The sequence below is a fragment of the Erythrolamprus reginae genome, chromosome 2 (assembly GCF_031021105.1).
Source record: "Erythrolamprus reginae isolate rEryReg1 chromosome 2, rEryReg1.hap1, whole genome shotgun sequence".
NCBI classification, from domain to species: domain Eukaryota; kingdom Metazoa; phylum Chordata; class Lepidosauria; order Squamata; family Dipsadidae; genus Erythrolamprus; species Erythrolamprus reginae.
This window is the reverse complement of record NC_091951.1, coordinates 343,073,318-343,097,252: the sequence shown is the minus strand read 5'-3', so window position 1 is coordinate 343,097,252 and position 23,935 is coordinate 343,073,318. Positions and strand designations below refer to the sequence as shown.

At 41.2% G+C, this 23,935-nt stretch overlaps 1 protein-coding gene and 1 pseudogene across 3 annotated transcripts in view; both read right to left on the bottom strand.

Moving 5' to 3' along the window:
• Positions 1 to 23,935, bottom strand: part of ACAA2 (acetyl-CoA acyltransferase 2) — a 50,685-nt gene that overhangs the window by 24,774 nt on the left and 1,976 nt on the right. The window contains exons 1-3 of one of the 3 annotated variants that reach the window (XM_070743574.1): positions 22,959 to 23,095; positions 4,101 to 4,267; positions 642 to 770 (exon numbers count right to left, since the gene is read on the bottom strand). In XM_070743574.1, the coding sequence (XP_070599675.1) occupies positions 642 to 770; positions 4,101 to 4,267; positions 22,959 to 22,974 (312 nt within the window). In that variant the 5' untranslated portion in view covers positions 22,975 to 23,095. Of the gene's footprint in view, positions 1 to 641; positions 771 to 4,100; positions 4,284 to 22,958; positions 23,096 to 23,935 lie in introns of those variants that run through there. The other 2 variants (XM_070743573.1, XM_070743575.1) reach the window with 2 other exon arrangements.
• Positions 1,366 to 4,061, bottom strand: LOC139163263 (protein polybromo-1 pseudogene; annotated as a pseudogene).

Below are 23,935 nucleotides of genomic sequence, written 5' to 3'. Positions count from 1 at the left end.
AGTTGCCCCCACCCTCCTTGCCTTTTGAAAGCTCCTTAAAACCCACTTCTGTCATCAGGCATGGGGGAATTGAAATTTTCCCTTCCCCCTAGGCTCATAGAATTTATACATGGTATGCTTGTATGTATGAGTGGTTCTTTAAATTGGGGTTTTTTAGATTATTTTTAATATTATATTTGTTCACATTGTCTTTTTTATTGTTGTTAGCCGCCCCGAGTCTTTGGAGAGGGGCAGCATACAAATCTAATAAATACAAATACAAATAATTTATTAGATTTGTATGCCGCCCCTCTCCGAAGATTCTGGGCGGCTCACAACAACATAAACAGTGTACAAATCCAATTTTAAAAAATACAATTTAAAACCCTTACAATAAAATAATCACACAATCCAATCAAACCATACACCAACCCTGACAATTGGTGTGTGTGTTAATTTCCCCATGCCTGGCGGAAAGATGAGTTTTTAATAACTTACGAAAGGCGAGGAAGGTGTGGCTACCTTGAAAGAGTAGAGTGTTTAAAACATGTTTTTAAAATATGTAAATGAAAAGCAGGTGAACAATTCCAATCTCTGCATGACCTGCAACAGAAAATAGGTTGACCAAGAATGTGGCAAAAAAAACAAACAGGAATTAGTACCTGACATCCATTAACAATAGACTGGAATCCTGATCCACACAATCTATTGATGGTTAAGGCAGGAGCTGGGACTGGCACTCCAACACGTAAGCCGACATGTCGCGCGAGATAAGCAGCATCTTTAGAACTCTACAAGAAAAAACAAAATCCAAATAAATTCACCTGGCAAATTCTGCTTAAAAACTAAGTTAACGTGGTTGAAGATTAATTTCTTTTCTTTTTTTCAAGTAAACCATATGCACAAGTCTGTATATTTAAGAAAGGTCAACATAATATAACAAAAAGTGAAATATGCTTATTAAAAATGTCCTTATAAAAAACCAATCTTGCAATATACAATAAGATGCAATAAAAACAATTTTCTCTCCCTCACCACTAACTAAAACAGCTATGTTCCACAATTTTTTAAAATATATTTTGTAATTTTGCCTTTCGTAAGCTACTTAAAACCCACCTCTGCCGCCAGGCATGGGGGAATTGAGATACTCTTTCCCCCTAGGCCTTTATAATTTTATGCATGGTATGTCTGTATGTATGTTTGGTTTTTATATTAATGGGTTTTAATCATTTTTAGTATTGGATTATTATTGTACACTGTCTTGTTATTGCTGTTAGCCGCCCCGAGTCTCCGGAGAGGGGTGGCATACAAATCCAATAAATAATAATAATAATAATAATAATAATAATAATAATAATAATAATAATAATAATATTGGCATTGAAAGATTAAATATTTTCTATGTTGTATGCCTGGCGGATATTAAGTGTATCTCTCAACATCAAGTCTCGAAGCCGCCATAGTCCATCTGCCATTGTGGTATGAGCCCCTTTGCTTTTCAACCAGTGTGTAGGAAGACGACTTTCTTGTTCTTTTGAGAAATGGATATCACGTCTTCGTGCTGAAAGGGTCTGGTCCCACTTGCTAATATTATTGGAATCAGCACTAAGACCTTCAATATATTTCAGATAAGCTTCTGAATGGAGAAGCCTCTGCGTCTTTGGTGGAGGAGAGACAAACATAGGCGTTGTAGGCTGTTGCATGACCTGTTGAGATGCTGGGTTTTGACCAGGATAGGGAGGTGGTGCTTGTTGACCTGGGGGACCAAGCATACCTATCTGCTGCCCAAATGGACTTCCTGGTGCTGGGGCTCCTACCATGGAGGAAACATTTTGCCCTAGAACACCCGGTGGTGGGATGCCTGGCATGCTTGGTGGAAGTTGATGGGGTGGAGGCACCCCAGGGTGAAGTGGTGGCATGCTGCCCATGCTAACAATGCCATCAACTGGGCCTTGTAAAGGTGGCAGCACTGGAGATGAATTTCTTATCTATTTGTAGAAGTGAGTAAACGCAAATCATACTCGTGTGAAAGTGAGAACAATGTGACCACTGCAGCTTAAAGGACTGCAACTTATAACTCCTAGTTCTGCACAGTAATTTCAAACAGCCGCTGAACAAAGCAATAGCATTTAGACTTATATAATGCTTCATAGTGGTTTTACAGCCCTCCCTAAGCAGTTTACAGAATCAGCCTATCGGCCCCCAACAATCTGGGTCCTCATTTTACCCACCTCGGAAGGATGGAAGGCTGAGTCAACCTTGAGCCAGTGGTGAGATTTGAACTGCTGAACTACAACTAGCAGTTAGCTGAAGTAGCCTGCAGTGCTGCACTCTAACCACTGCGCCACCCCGGCTCTATGAAGTTAGCAAATCCAGTTACCCATATATAGTGGTACCTCTACTTACGAACTTAATTCGTTCCGTGACCAGGTTCTTAAGTAGTTTGTAAAGAGAAGCAATTTTTCCCATAGGAATCAATGTAAAAGCAAATAATGTGTGCGATTGGGGAAACCACAGGGAGGGTGGAGGCACTGTTTCCTCCAGAAGATTCCTAGAGAGGTCCCATGGAGGCCTCTCCCTGCCTTTTTCAGCCCTATTTCCTCCCAGGAGATTCCTAGAGAGGCCCCATGGAGGCTTCTCCCCGCCTTTTCCGGCCCTATTTCCTCCCAGGAGATTCCTAGAGAGGCCCCACAGAGGCTTCTCCCTGCCTTTTCCGGTTAAAGTTTTGGAGGCTTGGGTTTGTAAGTAGAAAATAATTCTTGAGAAGAGGCAAAAAAATCTTGAACACCCGGTTCTTTTTAAAAAAAAATAAATAAAGTTTATTGGTTAACAAAAGGTAAATGGGGGAAGGGAAAATGGGGTACCTAAATTTAAAAAGGGATAGGAATAATTATTACATGATATTGTATTTTGACGTACAGTATATATCTTACTTTGTAACAAAAATTCAATATGCACATTTATATCTTATTACTATAAATACTTCATTTTTTTATCTTATCTTATTATTTAAAAGGTAGTAATAAGTAGTGATAAGGATAGTAAGAAAGATATTTATAGAAAGGTAGTTAGGAAGATGGGTTTACGATTTTATAAAGTATTTGTAGAATAAGGAAGGGAGAAAGGGAGGATCTGCCTAGATGACAGACATTATCAGGAGATACGACATGGTGAAATAATATGTTAATGGGTGTGTCAGTAATACAGTGTTCCCTCGATTTTCGCGGGGGATGCGTTCCAAGACCACCCGCGAAAGTCGAATTTCCGCGAAGTAGAGATGCGGAAGTAAATACACTATTTTTGGCTATGAACAGTATCACAAGCCTTCCCTTAACACTTTAAACCCCTAAACTGCAGTTTCTCATTCCCTTAGCAACCATTTAGATTATTACTCACCATGTTTATTTATTAAAGTTTATTTAAAAAAATATTTATTAAAGGTGGACGAAAGTTTGGCAATGACGTATAACGTCATCAGGCGGGAAAAACTGTGGTATAGGGAGAAAACCCGCAAAGTATTTTTTAATTAATATTTTTGAAAAACCGTGGTATAGCCGTTTCGCGAAGTTCGAACCCGCAAAAATCGAGGGACCACTGTATATCAGTAATGAAAATAATAAAAAAAGGAAAAAGAAAAGAAAATATATTTATGTAAGTACAGTATTGGAAAAGAGAAAAGCTGTGATTCAGTTAGTATAGAATAAGGTAATTAGTTGGATTATATTGTTATCGTGTGAACGGTTGTTTGAGTTTAAGAAACAAGTAAAAAGAGTAATGTTGTCGGAATCTAATTTTATTTATTTTTGTTTATTTATTTATCAATTTATTTGTTTATTTATTTTAAGTGTCGGTATTGAAATTAATTTATTAATCAATAATATTTTGAGTTCAAAACGGTTGCGAGGTAAGAGAGAACACCCGGTTCTTATCTAGAAAAGTTCATAAGTACAGGCGTTCTTAGGTAGACGTACCACTGTATTCCCAAAAACAAACCATCTGATGTAGCGTGAGATGCTCCACCAATGAATTTCTGATTTCTCTGTAACGGAGCAACTAAGCAAGAACAGAAACAGAAATGACATGTTGGTCAGGGCGACTGGCAACTGCCAAGTTGTACCAACCTGCATGACGTTGCCCACAATCACGCTGTCAATTATTTCCGGAGATATTTTGCCAGCGGACAAGGCTGACCGAGCTGCAATCTCAGCAAGATCCGTGGCGGTGAAGTCCTTAAGAAGGCCTCCATAAGCCCCAAATGGAGTCCTCTTGGCAGAAACAATGAATACTCCTAAGAGACAAAACATGGGAAACACACACATGGAAATATGAAAGTGCCTTATATCCAGTCTTACCCCTTTTCATTCAGATCAGTGTTTCTCCATTTTAGCAACTTTAAGGATGTGTGGACTTCAACTCCCCAGAATTCCGGGACCGCCTTCTGCCGCACGAATCCCAGCGACCGGTTAAGTCCCACAGAGTTGGTCTCCTCCGGGTCCCGTCGACTAAACAATGTCATTTGGCGGGACCCAGGAGAAGAGCCTTCTCTGTGGCGGCCCCAACCCTCTGGAACCAGCTCCCCCCAGATATCAGAGTTGCCCCCAACCTCCTTGCCTTTCGCAAGCTCCTTAAAACCCACCTCTGTCGTCAGGCATGGGGGAATTGAAATTTTCCCCTTTCCCCTAGGCTTATAGAATTTATACATGGTATGCTTGTTTGTATGATTGGTCTCTTAAATTGGGTTTTTTTAAGATTACTTTTTAATATTAGATTTCTTACATTGTTTTCTTTATTGTTGTTAGCCGCCCTGAGTCTTCGGAGAGGGGCGGCATACAAATCAAATCAAATCAATAAATAAATTTCCTAATCAGCACAGCTGGCTGGGGAATTCTGGGAGTTGAAGCTCTCACATCTTAAAAGTTGTTCTGTTTGAAAAATACTGATGTAGTTCAATATTTATATGTTTGCTTGTTAGAGTTGGAAGGGACTTTGTAGGTCACACAGCCCAACCCCCCACTGGAGCTGGAGTTCCTACGCCATTTATTCCTATGTTCCTACGCCACGAATCCCAGCGGCCGATTAGATCCCACAGAGTTGGCCTTCTCCGGGTCCCGTCGACAAAACAATGCCGTCTGACGGGACCCAGGGGAATAACCTTCTCTGTGGCGGCCCCAGCCTTCTGGAATCATCTCCCCCCGGAGATTCGAACTGCCCCTACCCTCCTCGCCTTCTGTAAAATGTTGAAGACTCACCTTTGCCGCCAGGCGTGGGGGGGTTAATCTCCCCCATCCATTTTTGCTCCCCCTCTATTATGTTTATGTTCAGTCGGCCTGAGTGTGTATGATTGTGTAGTACAGTGTTTTTCAACCAGTGTGCCGCGGCATGATCAGGTATGCCGTGAAGTTCAGCAAGAGAGACAAAGAGAGACAAAAGAAAGCAAGAGAGAGAGAAAGAAAGCAAGAGAGAGAGAGAGAGAGGGAGAGAGAAAGCAAGAGAGAAAGAAGAGAGAGAAAGAAAGCAAGAGAGAGAGAGAAGGAAAGCAAGAGAGAGAGGGAAAAAGGCAGGGAAGGAGGGAGAGATAGAAAGAGAGCAAAAAAGAGAGGAAGGAAGAGAGAAAGAAAGAGGGATGGAGAGAGGGAAAGGAAGGAAGAGAGAGAAAGAGGGAGAGAAATAGATCGAAAGGGAGGAAAAGAGAGAGAGAGAGAAATTTTTTGTGCAAACTTTTTTTAGCCCCCTCTTTCCTCCCGCTCAATGTGCCCCATGATTTTGTATATGTAAAAAATGTGCTGCAGCTCAAAAAAGGTTGAAAATCACTGGTGTAGTAGATAAGTTTTTAATAACAACGTATTTTAAATTAGTTTTTTTTAAAAATTTAACATTAGATTTGTATTTATATTGTATTGCTGTTATGTTGGGAGCTGCCCCGAGTCTTCGGAGAGGGGCGGCATACAAATCTAATAAATTATTAATTAATTAATTAATTAATCATTATTTATTTTGTTGATTCAAAGGCTACCTCCTTGACATGTTAAACTACTGAAGTTTGCAGATGATACAGCGATTGGTCTGATTTGAGACAAATTTTTAGATTTTTTAAATGTACTACTATTGTTATTTTAGATTCTAATTATTAGATTTGTCATTATATATTGTTTTTATCACTGTTGTGAGCCGCCCTGAGTCTGCGGAGAGGGGCGGCATATAAATCTAATAAATAATAATAATAATAATAATAATAATGACTCCACATACCAGTGGCTTGCCCAGACATTCACATATTTCTCCAGCACTCCAATTGGTTGCCAATTGGTTTCTGGACCCAATTCAAAGTGCTGGTTATGACCTATAAAGCCCTACATGGCATGGGACCAGAATACCTCCGAGAGCACCCTCTGCCGCATGAATCCCAGCGACCGGTCAGGTCCCACAGAGTCAGCCTTCTCCAGGTTCCATCAACCAATGTCATTTGGTGGGGCCCAGGGGGAGAAGCCTTCCCTGTGTGGGCCCTGGTCATCTGGAATCAGCTCCCCCTGGAGATTCATACGGCCCCCACCCTCCTTGCCTTCCATAAGAGTCTGAAGACTCACTTATACTGCCAGGCCTGGGGCCATTAGATCTTTGCCCCCTGCCCATTGAATGTGTGGAGAGAATGTGGAGTGAATGGAATGATTGTTTTTCATGGTTTCTGGGTTTTTTAAAAAAGAATTTTAATTAGATAATTGGATTAAGATATTGTGTATTGTATACTTTATATGTTGTGAGCCTCCCCGAGTCCTCGGAGAGAGGCAGCACAGAAATCAATCAATCAATCAATCAATCAAACAGTAGCTTAGGAGAAAAAGACTAATCACTAGCTGTTCCATTCACAAATATAAATATTTAAGGGGGTGAGATATTGACTAGCTTAGATTACAAAAATCATTCGCCTTTAGTCATTAACTGGTGCAAATGTGGAAGAGAGGATAGGAAAAAAACAAGTGAGACCTGTTTTTTCTGATTGGCAGAAAAATAAAAGTACTTTGGTTTAAATCTTACATACATTTTGTAAGTCAGAATAACAGAATTGGAAGGGACCTTGCAAAATTGTGAACGTGCCAAAATATGCCATTAGATTCATCCTAAATCCTAACGTACTTTAACACAGTTCATATGGGTCCATCTCACTTTCCAAACCTAGTTTGCTTCCAAAGGTTAGGTGATGCAGCTAATATTTGTTCATAAGTTTAAAGTCTGAGAGTCATAAATATCTGAAGTCTGAAGGGCCCAGCTTTCTGATAAGCTGTGGAAAAGCTTTCATTCACTAGGGTAGAACTTAAGAAGGAATTTCTTCCTTCTTAAAGTAGCCGAAAGTTCTGGGCATATTCTGTTTTAACACCGATTTCCAGAAAAAATATTGCAAGCATGTTACTGTGTTTGCAACATCCCATAGTCCAGTGTTTCTCAAATGGGGGGCGCCCCCCGGGGGGGACACGGAGCAAACCGGGGGGGGGGGGGATGTGACTCAAAGTATTGTAAGAATGTGGACACATGATCATGCGCGGTGTGTAGATGTCAAACCTTCAAATTTAGGATGTCTCTCTTTCCAACTCTGGACATTTATTAAGAGTGTTCGGAAACTTCAGATCGTGCAGAATGCAGCTGCAAGAGCAATCATGGGCTTTCCAAAATATGCCCATGTTACTCCAACACTCCGCAGTCTGCATTGGCTGCCGATCAGTTTCCGGTCACAATTCAAAGTGTTGGTCATTACCTATAAAGCCCTTCATGGCACCGGACCAGGGTATCTACGAGACCGCCTTCTGCCGCACGAATCCCAGCGACTGGTTAGGTCCCACAGAGTTGGTCTCCTCTGGGTCCCGTCAACTAAACAATGTCGTTTGGTGGGACCCAGAGGAAGAGCCTTCTCTGTGGTGGCTCCGACCCTCTGGAATCAGCTCCCTCCAGAGATTAGAACTGCACCCACCCTCCTTGCCTTTCATAAACTCCTTAAAACCCACCTCTGTCGTCAGGCTTGGGGGAACTGAAACATCTCCCCCTTCCTATGTAGGTTTTTTTAATGTATGACTGTATGTATGTTTTTTATATATTGGGTTTTTTTTATTTTTTAGACTTTTTAAATGTATTATTGTTATTTTAGACTAACTATTAGATTTGTTATTATATATTGTTTTTATCATTGCTGTAAGCCGCCCCGACTCTACGGAGAAGGGCGGCATATAAATCTAATAAATAATAATAATAATAATAATAATAATAATAATAATAATAATAACCAGTCGTAAGCTGAGGACTACCTTTATATATCTCTATCAAGGACATACCAAAAGCTACCTATGGTCAGGCTGACAATGTTCTAATCTCCAAAGTTTGCTACCATCCACACTTGGTTAATTATGCACTGACCCCTAAGGTTTTTTTGGGTGAATTGAAAACTAATCCATTAAAAAGACTCCCGTGTGACTGCGCTAAGGTTAAAGTCCAAGATGCCTCCACTTGAGCTAAGCTTCTGGAGATTCCATGGACAAAACTATGGAATTTTCTGGCTCTTCTAATTGCCTCTTCCAAGATTTTCTTTTTAAAAAAGCTTTATTTATTCACTTTATCAATTTTAAAAACATCACAATAGTTTTGCACAGACAAGAAACAATCTCTTATATCTATTCTATAATTTACTGTCATTATTTAAATGTACATTAATTACACATGTTCTTCATATTTACGTAATTCTTATATTTGTAAGTACTTTCACATTGCATCATGCTTTTAATTTAATTTATTTTCTATCCAATTAAACCACCTTTGCCAAGTATCATAATATTCTGAGTTATGTAATCCTTTGATCTGGATCATCAGCCTATCCATTTCTGCACATCTGTATATTTTGTCAATGACTGAATTTTCTGGTGATATTATTTTATTTTTCCAGAATTGTGCGTAACAGATCCGGGCTGCGGTTATTATATGTATTATTAGATTTTGAGGTTTTTTTTATCATATTGTTTCTTATTGATTCCTAATAAAAACTGTTCTGGGATGAAATCTGGTTCCCAAAGAAATTTTCAACCTCTGGTATGTATGTATGTATGTATGTATGTATGTATGTATGTATGTATGTATGTATGTATGTATGCGTCCTCCTCGATCCACAGCTAACATTAGAGAAACATCTTTCGGCTGTGGCGAGGGAGGTGTTTGCCCAGGTTCGCCTGGTGCACCAGTTGCGGCCCTATTTGGACCGGGACTCACTGCTCACAGTCACTCACGCCCTCATCACCTCGAGGCTCGACTACTGTAATGCTCTCTACATGGGGCTACCTTTGAAAAGTGTTCGGAAACTTCAGGTCGTGCAGAATGCAGCTGCGAGAGCAATCATGGGCTTTCCAAAATATGCCCATGTTACTCCAACACTCCGCAGTCTGCATTGGCTGCCGATCAGTTTCCGGTCACAATTCAAAGTGTTGGTTATGACCTCTAAAGCCCTTCATGGCACCGGACCAGACTATCTCAGGGACCGCCTTCTGCTGCACGAATCCCAGCGACCAGTTAGGTCCCACAGAGTGGGTCTTCTCCGGGTCCCGTCAACTAAACAATGTCGCTTGGCGGGACCCAGGGGAAGAGCCTTCTCTGTGGCGGTCCCGACCCTCTGGAATCAACTCCCCCCAGAGATTAGAATTGCTCCCACCCTCCTTGCCTTTCGTAAGCTTCTTAAAACCCACCTTTGCCGCCAGGCATGGGGGAATTGAGACACTCTTTCCCCCTAGGCCTTTACAATTTTATGCATGGTATATCTGTATGTATGTTGGTTTTACAATAGGGGCTTTTAACTGTTCATATTGGATTGTCATATGCTGTTTACTACTGTTGTTAGCCGCCCCGAGTCTACGGAGAGGGGCGGCACACAAATCCAATCCAATCCAATCCAATCCAATCCAATCCAATCCAATCCAATCCAATCCAATATATGCATGCATGCATGCATGCATTTATTTTTTGAGTTGAAAGGGACCTTGCAGGTCATCAAGTCTAACCCCCTGCTCAAGCAGGAAATCCTACACCACCCCAGCCAGATGGCAGTCCAATTTCTTTTTGAATGTGTTGAATCATGGGGCATTCACAACCTCCGCTGGCAGGCCATTCGGCCGGTTAATTGCTCTCATCATCAGAAAGTTCTTCCTTATTACCAGGTTCAATCTCTCCTTGGTCAGTTTCCATCCATTGCTTCTAGTCTGCCCCCTGGTGCCCTAGAAAATAGTGTGACCCCCTCCTCTCTGGGGCAACCTTTCAAATATCTGTATACTGTTATCATGTCCCCCCTGGCCCTCCTTTTTGCTAGACTATCCATGCCCAGTTCCACCAACCTCTCTTCGTATGTCTTGGTTTCTAGTCCCCTTATCATTCTGGTTGCTCTTTTCTGTACTTTCTCTAGAATTTCAATTAATTTAATTTAACTTAACTTAATTTAATTTAATAATTTAATTTAATTTATTAATTTAATTAATTTAATTATTAGATTTGTATGCCGCCCCTCTCCGTACACTCGGCGTGGCTCACAACATACAATAAAACAATTCACAACAAATCTAATAATTTTTTTAAAAAAAACATTATTAAACCAGACATACACACAGACATACCATACATAAATTGTATAGGCCTGGGGGAGGGGGGAATGCCTCAATTCCGCCATGGCTGACGGCAGAGGTGAATTTTAAGGAGTTTACGGAAGGCAAGGAGGGTGGGGGCAGTTCTAATCTCCGGGGGGAGCTTGTTCCAGAGAGTCGGGGCCACCACAGAGAAGGCTCAGACGACATTGTTTAGTCGACAGGACCCGGAGAAGGCCAACTCTGTGGGACCTAATCGGTCGCTGGGATTCGTGCGGCAGAAGGCCTGTTTGTAGTGCAGCGACCAAAACTGAACACAGTACTCTAGGCATGGTCTGACTAGGGCATTATGGAGTGGTATTAGTACCTCCTTAGTCTTGGAGTGTATCCCCCTGTTGATGCAGCTTAAGATTGTGTTGGCTTTTTTAGCTGCTACTACACATTGCTGGATCATATTTAGTTGGTTATCCACCAAGACTCCAAGATCTCTCTCACAGTCACTGCTGTTGTGGTTTCTCCCAATTTGTATGCGTATCTTAGGTTTTTCTTACCTAGGTGTAAGATTTTTCTTTTTTCAATATTAAATTTCATTCTGTTAGTTTGAACCCACAGTACTAATCTATCTAGATCTTTCTGTATTTTTTTTGAGCCTATTCTCTGGGGTATGGCCGGACGAGGAACAACGGCTGGAAGCTGACCAAGGAGAGATTCAACCTGGAAATAAGGAAGAACTTCCTGACGGTCAGAATGATCAACCGGTGGAACAACCTGCCTGTGGAGGTGGTGAACTCCTCAACTTTGGACACTTTCAAGAGGAGATTGGACTGTCATTTGGCTGGGGTACTGTAGGATTTCCTGCTCAGGCAGGGGATTGGACTTGATGACCTGCACGGTCCCTTTCAACTCAATCAATTAATCAATCAATCAACCAACCAATCAATCAATCAAATACATGAATGAATGAATGAATGAATGAATGGATGGATGGATGGATGGATGGATGGATGGATGGATGCTGGGAAAGTCATGAATAGCCATTACATGACTTTCCCCCTCCAAGCCATTGCAACTCTCCTAAATACATACTAGTTGCAAAGCACCTGAATTTGGATCTTGGGGGGGTGCCATGATGGTCGTAAGTGTGAGGACCAACCATTACTTTTTTTCAGTGCCATTGCAACTTCAAATGGCTGTAAGTCAAGGGCTACCTGTACTTTAAAACAATAAGCCTTGGTACCATTCTCAGCAACTCCCTTTTTTGTGATTAAATAAACTACTATCAAATGAATAACAAATGAGTGGAACAACCTACCAGCGGACGTTGTGATCTCCAATACAGGTACTCTGGACATTTTTAAAAGGAAATTGGACTGCCATTTGGCTGGGATGCTATAGGGTTCCTGCTTAGGCAGGGGGTTGGACTTGATGACCCGCATGGTCCCTTCCAACTCGAACAATAAATAAATAAATAAGTATTGGCTACCCCCCACCAGCTTGGTGTTGTCTGCAAATTTGATTAATTCCCCCTATATTCCCTCATCTATGAATATGTTGAAGAGCACTGGGCCCAGGACTGAACCCTGAGGTCCATTTGTGTAAAGGCATTTGAATTGTTTGTGACTGATACTGGGAGGGCATTTTGTATCTTCTGGTTGGTGTTTGAACTTGACTTGTTCCCCCACCCTGATCTCCTAGTTTGGTCACCCTCCCCTCTATTAATTAACCGGGCCCAACCCTTCACTTCTAGATAAGATTAGGCAGATATTGCTACTTGCTGAGACATGCCAGATTAGAAAAGTGCCCAAAACCCATTCCCAACTGGTTAGCCTTAGGTCTTGTTGTTAGTTGCGAAGTTGGGTCCAACCCATCGCAACCCCATGGACAACGTTCCTTCGGGCATTCCTGTTCTCTATCATCCTCCAAAGTCCATGTAAGCTCACAATGACTGTTTCAGAATACCTCCGGAACCGCCTTCTACCGCACGAATCCCAGCGGCCGATAAGGTCCCACAGAGTTGGCCTTCTCCGGGTCCCGTCAACCAAAAAATGTCACTTGGCGGGCCCCAGGGGAAGAGCCTTCTCTGTGGCGGCCCCGGCCCTCTGGAATCAACTCCTCCCGGAGATTAGAACAGCCCCCATCCTCCTTGTCTTTCGCAAGTTACTCAAGACCCACCTATATCACCAGGCATGGGGAAACTGAGACATCTCCCCCAGGCTTTTACAGGCGTGTGTTGCATGGTTTTTAACAGTTGGGGTTTTTTATATAATTTTTATTATTAGATTTGTTCCATTGTTATACTGTTTTTATTACTGTTGTGAGCCGCCCCAAGTCTTTGGAGAGGGGCGGCATACAAATTTAATAAATAATAATAATAATAATAATAATAATAATAATAATAATAATTATTATTATTATTCAGTGACTCATCCAGCTACCTCATTCTCTATCATCCCGTTCTTCTTTTGCCCTCATTCTTTCCCAGCACGGCTTAAAATTAAGAGGTATAATGAACATTTTTGGAAGTTAAGCTTATAGTGACTAATTTGGAAAAAAATTAAAAATTAAGAGGGGGTAGACCAAGGCAACAAAAATGGTAGAAGGAGGCAGCATTACAATATTATTATTATTATTATTATTATTATTATTATTATTATTATTAATTGGATTTGTATGCCGGCCCTCTCCGCAGACTAATAGTAGATATACAGTACCTGGTAGAATATATTAAATATATAAATATAAAGAAAAATATATGTTTATTTAATTCAATTTATTTATTTGAATTTGTGTGCCACCCAACTCCCTTAGGGCTCTATTTATGGACTGCCTAGGTTTAAGAAATAGATCCGATGTTGGAATGGAGTTAGGGTTTTTGAATTCCTAATCTGCTAACCATGAAATGGATTATGATAAGATATACTCAGGGAAGGATAAGAGGGAGAAAGAGGAAGTAGAAAGGAGGGGGAGAGGGAGAGGAGGGAAGTAGGAAAGAAACATAGAAACGTAGAAGATTAACTGCAGAAAAAGACCTCTTGGTCCATCTAGTCTACCCTTATACTATTTCCTGTATTTTATCTTAGGATGGATATAAGTTTATCCCAGGCATGTTTAAATTCAGTTAGTGTTCATTACCAACCACGTCAGCTGTTAATTTGTTCCCAGCATCTACTACTCTTTCAGTAAAATAGTATTTTCTCACGTTGCTTCTGATCATTCCCCCAACTATGCCCCCTTGTTCTTGTGTTCACTTTCCTATTAAAAACACTTCCCTCCTGAACCTTATTTAATCCTTTAACATATTTAAATGTCCCCCCTTTTCCTTCTGTCCTCCAGACTACACAGATTGAGTTCATTACGTTCCTGATCAGTTTTATGCTTAAGACCTTCCACCCTTTTTGTCGCCCGTCTTTGGACATGTTCAATTTTATATTTTTGTAGGTGAGGTCTCCAGAATTGAACACAGTATTCTAAATATGGTCTCACCAGCGCTGTATACAGCGGGATCACAATCTCCCTCTTCCTGCTTGTTATACCTCTAGCTATGCAGCCAAGCATTCTACTTGCTTTCCCTACCTCCTGACTGCACTGTTCACCCATTTTGAGACTGTCAGAAATCACTACCCCTAAATCCTTCTCTTCTGAAGTTTTTGCTAACACAGAACTGCCAATACAATACTCAGATTGAGGATTCCTTTTCCCCAAGTGCATTATTTTACATTTGGAAACATTTAACTGCAGTTTCCATAGCTTTGCCCACTTATCTAGTAGACCTAAATTATTTGCCATATTACAGACGCCTCCAGGAATATCAACTCTATTGCACACTTTAGAGTCATTGGCAAATAGGCAAACCTTCTCTACCAAACTTTCCCCTAAGTCAATGTTTCCCAACCTTGGTAACTTGAAGATATCTGGACTTCAACTCCCAGAATTCTGGGAGTTGAAGTCCAAATACCTTCAATTTGCCAAGGTTCGAAGAGGGGTGGCATACAAATCTAATAAATTGAATTGAATATTAATTAATTTTTAATTAACAGTGCCTTAATTAATTCAGGCATTTTAATGTCTTATCTTTAGTGACAGTCAAAGTTAAAGACAGGGTATAATAGTTCAAAAACCAATTGAAGCTCTCTAATTTTTAAGCAGTTTTATTAGATTAGAAACTCTGATCATTACTTTGTATTAGATATTTCAAATGGAAATGGATTTTTTTCCCAAACTCATGAGTCCAATTCACAATAGTAGCTGGGGAATAGTAATCCTTCCTGGGTTTTGTGTCCGCTGCTTAGAATGGGAAAAGTTAAATTGACAATTGATAGCGATAGTGGGTCTCCCAGAATTGTATCTGAGGACATTTGGAGAGTGAGAGGTTATATTTTCAAGTAGAGAAATTATAAAGAATGATTTAAAAGCAGAGAAATTGAAGATTGTTTCAAAAGTACAGATCAAAGGAAATACTTGAAAGCAAATCAATGTCCTCAAGATGTTGCTTAATTTCCAATAAGATACATAGTGAATAGTGATAGATTCTCATAACTGGAGAATCTATTCTATTGCAATACTTAATGAGTATTGTGCAGTAATTTCATAATATTACAATTCTAGAGTATGTTGGAAAATATTCCAGCAGAATTCCATGTGTAGAGATTTGAATTCTCTTTGATGTATGCATATGAAGGGCGTTACCTCATTTGTTATTCATTTGATAGTAATTTATTTAACCACAAAAAAAGGGAGTTGCTGAGAATGGTATCGAGGCTTATTGTTTTAAAGTACAGGTAGCCCTTAACTTACAGCCGTTTGAAGTTGCAATGGCACTGAAAAAAAGTAATGGTTGGTCCTCGCACTTACAACCATCATGGCATCCCCCCAAGATCACAGGATCCAACTTCATGTGCTTGTCAAATGGTATGTATTTAGGAGAGTTGCAATGGCTTGGAAGGGAAAAGTCATGTGATTGCTATACAATATTATTTTTTGTGGAGATTTTTCTAATATTAAAAAAAGGATCGCTAACTACAAAAGATTTTTTTTGTTTCCAGTTTAGAAGAACGTTTCATTCCTTCATGCAACACAGCGGCAAACTTTCTGAAGCAGCTTCAAAAGCAGCTTCTCCATGCATTTCTTACGCTGGCTTTACAACACGGTGGTACTACTTAAAAACGCCTCTACTAAAGAACTTTTCTAGATAAGAACCGGGTGTTCAAGTTTTTTGCCTATTCTTAAGAACCATTTTCTACTTAAGAATCTGAGCCCAGAAAAATTTCCCAGGAAATTTGAGAGCAGCACGAAGGCCCGGCCAGTTTCCTGCCATTCCCCCTTTAATCCTGGCTATCTGGGCTGCCAGAGGAGCCTTTTGGTGGCGCTTAAGGAGGCTTTGGCAGTCCAGAGCAAACAAAGCAATTTCCTTTCTCCGGGCACTTGGACAGGGAATAAACCTCTGCCAGCGCCCGGAGAAAAGAAATGCTCCCTTCGTCTAGGCAGCCGAGGAGTCACCACAGCGAAGGAAAGGTGCCGGCTACAAAGCGAGTGAGCGAGAGGAGAGGGGAGCCCTTCAGCATGGGAAGGAAGAGGCAGCAGGTGGTAACAGCAGCAGCCAGTGTATGAGAGGCAGTGTATGGGAGGCAGCCTCACGCCGGGTGTATTGGAGATGTGTGTTCCTCCTCACGGCCTCAGAGTCCCTCTTTTTTTTTTAAGCATTAAAGTTTTGGATTTTTTTGGATTCCCCTCACCTCACCTTCTTCCTTCGGCAGCGACTGTCCTCCTCCTCTTCTTCCTCCTCCTCCTCCCACCCAAATTCCGACCTTTTATTTCTTTCCTAATGGGTTTGCATGCATTATTTGCTTTTACATTGATTCCCATGGGAAAAATTGCTTCTACTTAGGAACATTTCTAGTTAAGAACCTGGTCCCGGAACAAATTAAGTTCTTAAGTAGAGGTACCACTGTATTATACTTCTCTGGCTGGGGATGGAAGTCCACAATTCTTAAAGGTTTCCAGGTTTGGGGACCTCTGACTTAAAACTTCGAATTTGCAAATCACTTTCTCCGCGCCTATCATCCCAAATTCATGTTGCATTTCCTGAGATAATATAATATAATTCTTTATTGGTCAAGTGTGATTGCAAACACAAGGAATTTGTCTTTGGTGCATATGCTCTCAGTGTACATAAAAGAAAAGATACATTTGTCAAGAATCATGAGGTACAACACTTAATGATTGTCTTCGGGTACAAATAAGGTATCAGGACAGATGGAATGGAGAATAGAATAGGAAATAGAATAGAATAGAATTCTTTACTGGCCAAGTATGATTGGACACACAAGGAATTTGTCTTTGGTGCAAATGCTCTCAGTGCACACAAAAGAAAAGATATATTTGTCAAGATCACACTTAATGATTGTCATAGGGGTCAAATAAACAATCAGGAAACTATCAATATTAATAGAAACATTATTAATATTAATATGACTGTAACTTGTTGCTTGCATCCTTAAGATTTTCTTTAATATTGTTTCCTCATTGCTTATTTGACTCCTATGACAATTATTTAAGTGTTGACTGACTCTTGACAAATGTATCTTTTCATTTATGTACACTTAGAGTATATGTACCAAAGACAAATTTCTTGTGCATCCAATCAGACTTGGCCAATAAAGAATTCCATTCCATTCCATTCCATTAGAAAATATTAATAGAAACAATCAACCCACAGTGCTACAAGAATACATGAGGAAAAAACCCAATGATTTTATTTCTACTTGCCAGCAAGTCATACTTAAAAGAAAAAAAAGAGACAAAGACTATACAGTGGTACCTCTACTTAAGAACTTAATTCGTTCCGTGACCAGATTCTTAAGTAGAAAAGTTTGTAAGTAGACACATTTTTCCCCATAGGAATCAATGTAAAAGCAAATAATGCGTGAAAACACATTAGCAAAGAAATAAAAGCTCGGAATTTGGGTGGGAGGAAGAGGAAGAAGAGAAGGACATTCGCTGCTGAAGGAAGAAGGTGAGGTGAGAGGAATAAAAAAAAATCCAAAACTTTAAGGCTTAAAAAAAAAAAGAGGAACTCTGAGGCAGCGCCCAAAGAAAGGAAAACGCTCCGTTCGATCTAGACTGCCAAAGCCTCCTTAAACGCCACCAACAGGCTCCTCTGGCAGCCGAGAAAAGCCCGAGATGGACTGATTAAAGGGGGAATGGCAGGAAACTGGCCGGGCCTTTGTGCCGCTCTCAAAATTCCTGGGAAATTTTTCTGGGTTTTTAAGTAGAAACTGGTTCTTAAGAAGAGGCAAAAAAATCTTAAACACCCAGGTCTTATCTAGAAAAGTTCTTAAGTAGAGGCCTTGTTAAGTAGAGCTACCACTGTATATGGAAGGGTAGTAGTAAACCAGCTCTCCTGCCTAAAGTAAAGACTTGGCTGGGGATCAACACCTCACCCAAGTTTTGCAAGTTGTTTTTTTTTAAAAATTATTTATAAAATAAATAAATAAAAATAAATAAAACATCTCTTCCCACACGTGGGGCTTTGGCGTTCTTTAAGAGAAGTAGGGTATATTCCCAGCTGCTGGAGTAGAATGGGGTGGGGTGATTTTTGGAAGACCCTGCCTTAAAATGAAGGCCGAAGCGGGGGAGCACTGGAGGGTTCCCCATTTTTTGGAGATATGGGGGGGGGGGCTGCCTTACCTTCAGGCAAAGCCATGGCTGCAGTGCGCTGGTTGCTTCCACTCCAACTGACTGCCCCGCTGGGGTTCTTGGTTTGGCATGGAGCAACTCCATCGCACCTCCTTCCACCACTCCGCCCTTGAGCCTCTTACTCCTCCTCCCCCCTCCTTGCCCAGTGGAGTCACTTTCAGCCAAGACCGGCCTCCGTGGGGCTGGAAGGCAAGGCAAGTGATGGGCGGACGGATACAGAGAGGCAGGGCTATTTCCTACCAGGCCTATAATCCCCATCCGAGCATGCATGGACCTTTGCAGAAGAACTGGTTTTTGAATGATGTCGGCTGGGGATGATGGCAGAGGGAATCTTGCAGCACAGGCTGGGTTAGGGGAGCCCAGATAATCAAGACAGGTGGCAACTCCTCTTCCAGCCTCATCCTGGCTGGGGATTATGGGACCTGGACTCCGACGCTGGGAAGGGCCGGAGGAATGCGAGTTGGCCAATAAAGAATTCTATTCTATTCTATTAGAAAATATTAATAGAAACAATCAACCCGCAGAGCTGCAAGAAAACCCAAGGAAAAACCCCCAATGGTTTTATTTCCACGTGCTAGCAAGTCACTTTAAAAAAAAAATAAAGACAAAGGCTATATATGAAAGGGGAGTAGTAAACCAGCTCTCCTGCCTAAACTAAAAATTTGGCTCCGGATCAATACCTCACCCAAGTTTTGCATGTGGTTAATATAGCAAAAACATGTAGAAATTCTTGATAGTATCTAGTTTGGAAAAGTCGCAAACTAGCAGTCAACAGTATATTTGACAAATTTGTTGTTTATGCCCATGTGAAATGTTTTGAGTTTTTGCTTGTCCTGCTATTATGTTGTTTCTTTTTTCCCCTTACAATATGTTGCTATTTTTTCTTTGTTGTTTTTAATGTATTTAATCAATAGAAACTATTTTAAAAATTTTAAAAATGTTTTATTTTGGGGGGCAGAGGAAATAAAGGGAGAGGAAGTAAAGTTGTTACTTTTAACTTATTTTTATGCAACCTACTACTGAGTGGACAAATTTTAAAGATCATCCCCACCTTACCATCTCAGATTTTGACGAAATTTGGCACATAGTTTATTTATGATATAAAACTATGCTGTGCAAAATTTTAGCTCAAAAGACTAAAAATTGGGAGTTCTAGGAGACCTCAAGTAAAGGGTGCAAAATGCTGAGTCTGCAAAAATGACATTTTGGGCCAACTTCCAGAAGGTGTAAACATGGCAGTTTCAGTAGTATGTTGGAGATATTTGGAGAACCTGCACACCTTGTAAGGCTTTATAAACTGGCAAACCCCATGTACCTAGTCCTCTTACTTTTTACATGGTTCAGGCTCAAACATTGAAAAAAATAACCCTCAAAAATGAATTTATAGCAATTTTCAGGCTGCTATAGTTAGTTTCAAAACTACTTGGCCTTTCAGGCTGATTTTTGGTGTACTAAGTACACAGTTGCAATGAGGACTTCCAATTTTCAGCACTTTCTTTCAAGTTGTTGAAAAAATATAAGAGTTCAAAGTTGGTATTGAATAGGTTTTTGCCTAATTTTGGCTATCTTTGATGCCATGTTTGATCCTGTGGGACAGCTTCACTCCTCTTCAATTTAGCACCATTAGAAAGAGCAGATGCTCTTCTTTAAGAATATATTGTTTTAATTCCTGAACAGCATATTCTAGCAGTTCTGCCAGTACCAACAACTACAGCACTTGGATGACCGTATAAATTACCCAAAAACCCAGCTAAAATTATCAGTGAAAAATTCTTGTCTCTGCAGCATTGATGTTTTACTATGGCTTGGGAACCATTAAGACACCTTCTTTAGGCTTGGGAACCTAGGCAAAGACACCCAAATGAGGCTTGGGAACCTCGTGTAAAATGCCCACCTTCAGGCTTGGAAACCCGTGCCAAGTGCCCCACCTGTGGCTGGACACGCCTGGCGATCGGGCGTGACCTCTTGGCCATGAGCCACCATGGCCCAACACATGTTTAAATCACTAATTGACTTATACCTATAAAGTCCTACATGGCATCGGACCAGAATACCTCCAAGACCGCACAAATCCCAGTGACCGATTAGGTCCCACAGAGTTGGCCTTCTCCGGGTCCCGTCGACAAAACGATGTCATCTGGCGGAACCCAGGGAAGAGCCTTCTCTGTGGCGGCCCCAGCCCTCTGGAATCAACTTCCCCTGGAGATTAGGACTGCCCCCACCCTCCTTGCCTTTCGCAAACTCCTGAAAACCCATCTATGTCCCCAGGCATGGGGAAATTGACATACCCCTAGCTGTTTCGATTTATGTATGGTTTGTCTAGATTGTTTTTTATCAAGGTTTTAAAAATTGTTTTTAATATTGGATTTGTATATGTATTGCTTGTTGTGAGCTGCTCCGAGTCCTCGGAGAGGGGCGGCATATAAATCCAATGAATAATAATAATAATAATAATAATAATAATAATAATAATTATTATTATTATTATTATTATTATTATTATTATTATTATTATTATTATTATTATAGTACAGCCATTAGAAACATCAATGGGCCTGTTTCCTCTATCATGCAACAATGCTGACAAAACCCGCACTTCTTTGGACCCTTATTTGAAACCTGGCCTCACCCTTCCATTTCCTAACAAACACTCCTGTTTTTTTAATATTTTGGAACACAGTCTTATAACATCTTGTGTTCTTTATTTCAAAAAAAATCCTGCTTATTGAAAAAAGAATCACTTTTACTGCACTTGTATCAAGGGTGCAGTGCAGAAATCACAGGCTGCCTGCAAACAGTTGAGGAGATTTTTTCAATCCTTATATGAAGAGACACCAAAATTAAAACAATATATTCTTAAAGAAGAGAATCTGCTCTTTCTAATGGTACTAAATTGATCCCACAGGATGAAACAGGGCATCAAAGAGAGCCAAAATTTGGCAAAAACCCGTTAAATACCAACTTTGAACTCTTATATTTTTTCAACAATTTGAAAGAAAGTGCTGCAAATTGGAAGTCCTCATTGCAACTCTGTACTTAGTACACCTACCCAAAATCAACCTGAAAGGCCAAGTAGTTTTGAAACTACAGCAGCCTGAAGATTGCTGTAAATTCATTTTTGAGGGGGTTTTTGCAAAGTTTGAGCCTGAACCATGTAAAAAGTAAGAGGACATGGGGTTTTGCCAGTTTATAAAGCCTTACAAGGTGTGCAGGTTCTCCAAATATATCCAACATACTACTGAAACTCCCACGTTTACAGCTTCTAGACGTTGCCCCAAAATGTCATTTTTGCCAACTCAGCATTTTGCAACCTTTTACTTGAGGTCTCCTAGAACTCCCAATTTTTAGTCTTTTGAACTAAAATTTTGCACAGCATAGCTTTATATCATAAAGAAACTATGTGTCAAATTTCATCAAAATCTGAGATGGAATGATGGAAACCACTGGTCCGCTTGACACGGAATGACCCTACTTTCCTATACATGTTTGATGAATAAAATAGAACCATAGAAACATAGAAGACTGACAGCATAAGGACCTCATGGTCCATCTAGTCTGCCCTTATACTATTTCCTGTATTTTATCTTAGGATGGATATATGTTTATCCCAGGCATGTTTAAATTCAGTTACTGTGGATTTACCAACCACATCTGCTGGAAGTTTGTTCCAAGGATCTACTACTCTTTCAGTAAAATAATATTTTTTCATGTTGCTTTTGATCTTTCCCCCAACTAACTAAATAAAAATAAATAAATGAAATGCATCTTTTCACGCGTGGGGCTTTGGCGTTTAAGGGAAATAAGGTACATTCCCAGCTGCTGGAGTACAGTGGGGTGGGGTGATTTTTGCAAGACCCTGCCCTGGAGACCTCACCTACAAAAAGATATTGACAAAATTGATCGGGTCCGAAGACAGGCCACAAGAATGGTGGAAGGTCTTAAGCATAAAACGTATCAGGAAAGACTGAATGAACTCAATCTGCATAGTCTGGAGGACAGAAGGAAAAGGGGGGACATGATCGAAACATTTAAATATGTTAAAGGATTAAATAAGGTTCAGGAGGGAAGTGGTTTTAATAGGAAAGTGAACACAAGAACACGGGGGCACAATCTGAGGTTAGTTGGGGGAAAGATCAGAAGCAATGTGAGAAAATATTACCGGTATTTTACTGAAAGAGTAGTAGATGCTTGCAACAAACTTCCAGCAGACGTGGTTGGTAAATCCACAGTAACTGAATTTAAACATGCCTGGGATAAACATATATCCTGTGAAGGGCTACCAAAATTTTTACTACCAGTGTGGGCATGGCTTGTGCAGGATGCCCTGCATTTTCTTTCAACGTTTTTCAGTTTAAATTGGGTGCTCTGGGGTGGAGTTCCATTTTCCCTACCCCACTGCGTCCCCCTCCTTCCAGGCAGCAGCCCACCCCTGTATATAATAATAATAATAATAATAATAATAATAATAATAATAATAATAATAATAATAATTTATTAGATTTGTATGCCACCCCTTGAAGACTACATCCTAAGATAAAATACAGGAAATAGTATATGGGCAGACTAGATGTACCATGAGGTCTTTTTCTGCCGTCAATCTTCTATGTTCCTATGTAAAATGAAGGCCGAAGAGGGGGAGCACTGGAGAGTTCACCATTTTTGGGAGGAAGAGGGGGCCTGCCTTACCTCTGAGCAAAGCCATGGCTGCACCGTGGTGGTTGCTTCCACTCCAACTGATTGCCCCACTGGGGTCCTTGATTTGGCGTGCAGCAACCCGGCCGTGTCCCCTTCCACCGCCCCACCCTTGGCCCTCTTATTCCTCCTCCTCACCCAGGGGAGTCACTTTCAGCCAGGATCGGCCTTCATGGGGTTGGAAGGCAAGGCAAGAGATGGACGGATGGATGCAGAGAGGCAGAACTATTTCCTCCCGGGCCCATAATCCCCAGCCAGGAAAACATGCAAGGCAATAGATGGATGGATGGATGCAGAGAGGCAGAGCTATTTCCTCCGGGGCCCATAATCCCCAGCCGGGAAAGCATGCATGGAACCTGGACCTTGGCAGAGGTGATTTTTTAATGATGCCAGCTGGGGATGATAGGAGAGGGAGTCCCAGCTGTCTGCAGCACAGGCTGGGTTAGGGCAGGGAGAGGCAAAGTTGACTCTTCTGTGACTTGTGGACTTCAACTCCCAGAATTCCTGAGCCATTCATGATAGCTCAGGAATTCTGGGTGTTGATGTTCACATGTTATAGAAGAGCCAACTTTGCCTACCCCTGGGTTAGGGGAACCCGGATAATGAAGGCAGGTGGCAACTCCTCTTCCAGCCTCATCCTGGCTGGGGGTTATGGGAGCTGGAGTCCCACGCTGGGGAGGGCCGAAGGAACGCTGGTCGGCGCGGAGATTAACGGAAGGAAACACCCCTTCCCTCCCCGAAAGCCTTCCTGACACTCGCTTTTTTTTCCTGGCTCAGCCACGAAGCAATTCGCACCATGGCTATCCAAGTGGGGGCGGAGCCCTCGCGCGCAGGAAGGGGCGGAACTTCCTCCGAGGCGCTTCCTAGAAGCACCCCGTTTCCCCGGCAACGCGGCCTTCCAAGGCCTCTGAATCCAAGTGGGGCTCTTCAAGGGCCCTCGACCCGGAGCTACCAAAAGCTTTCTTCCTGAG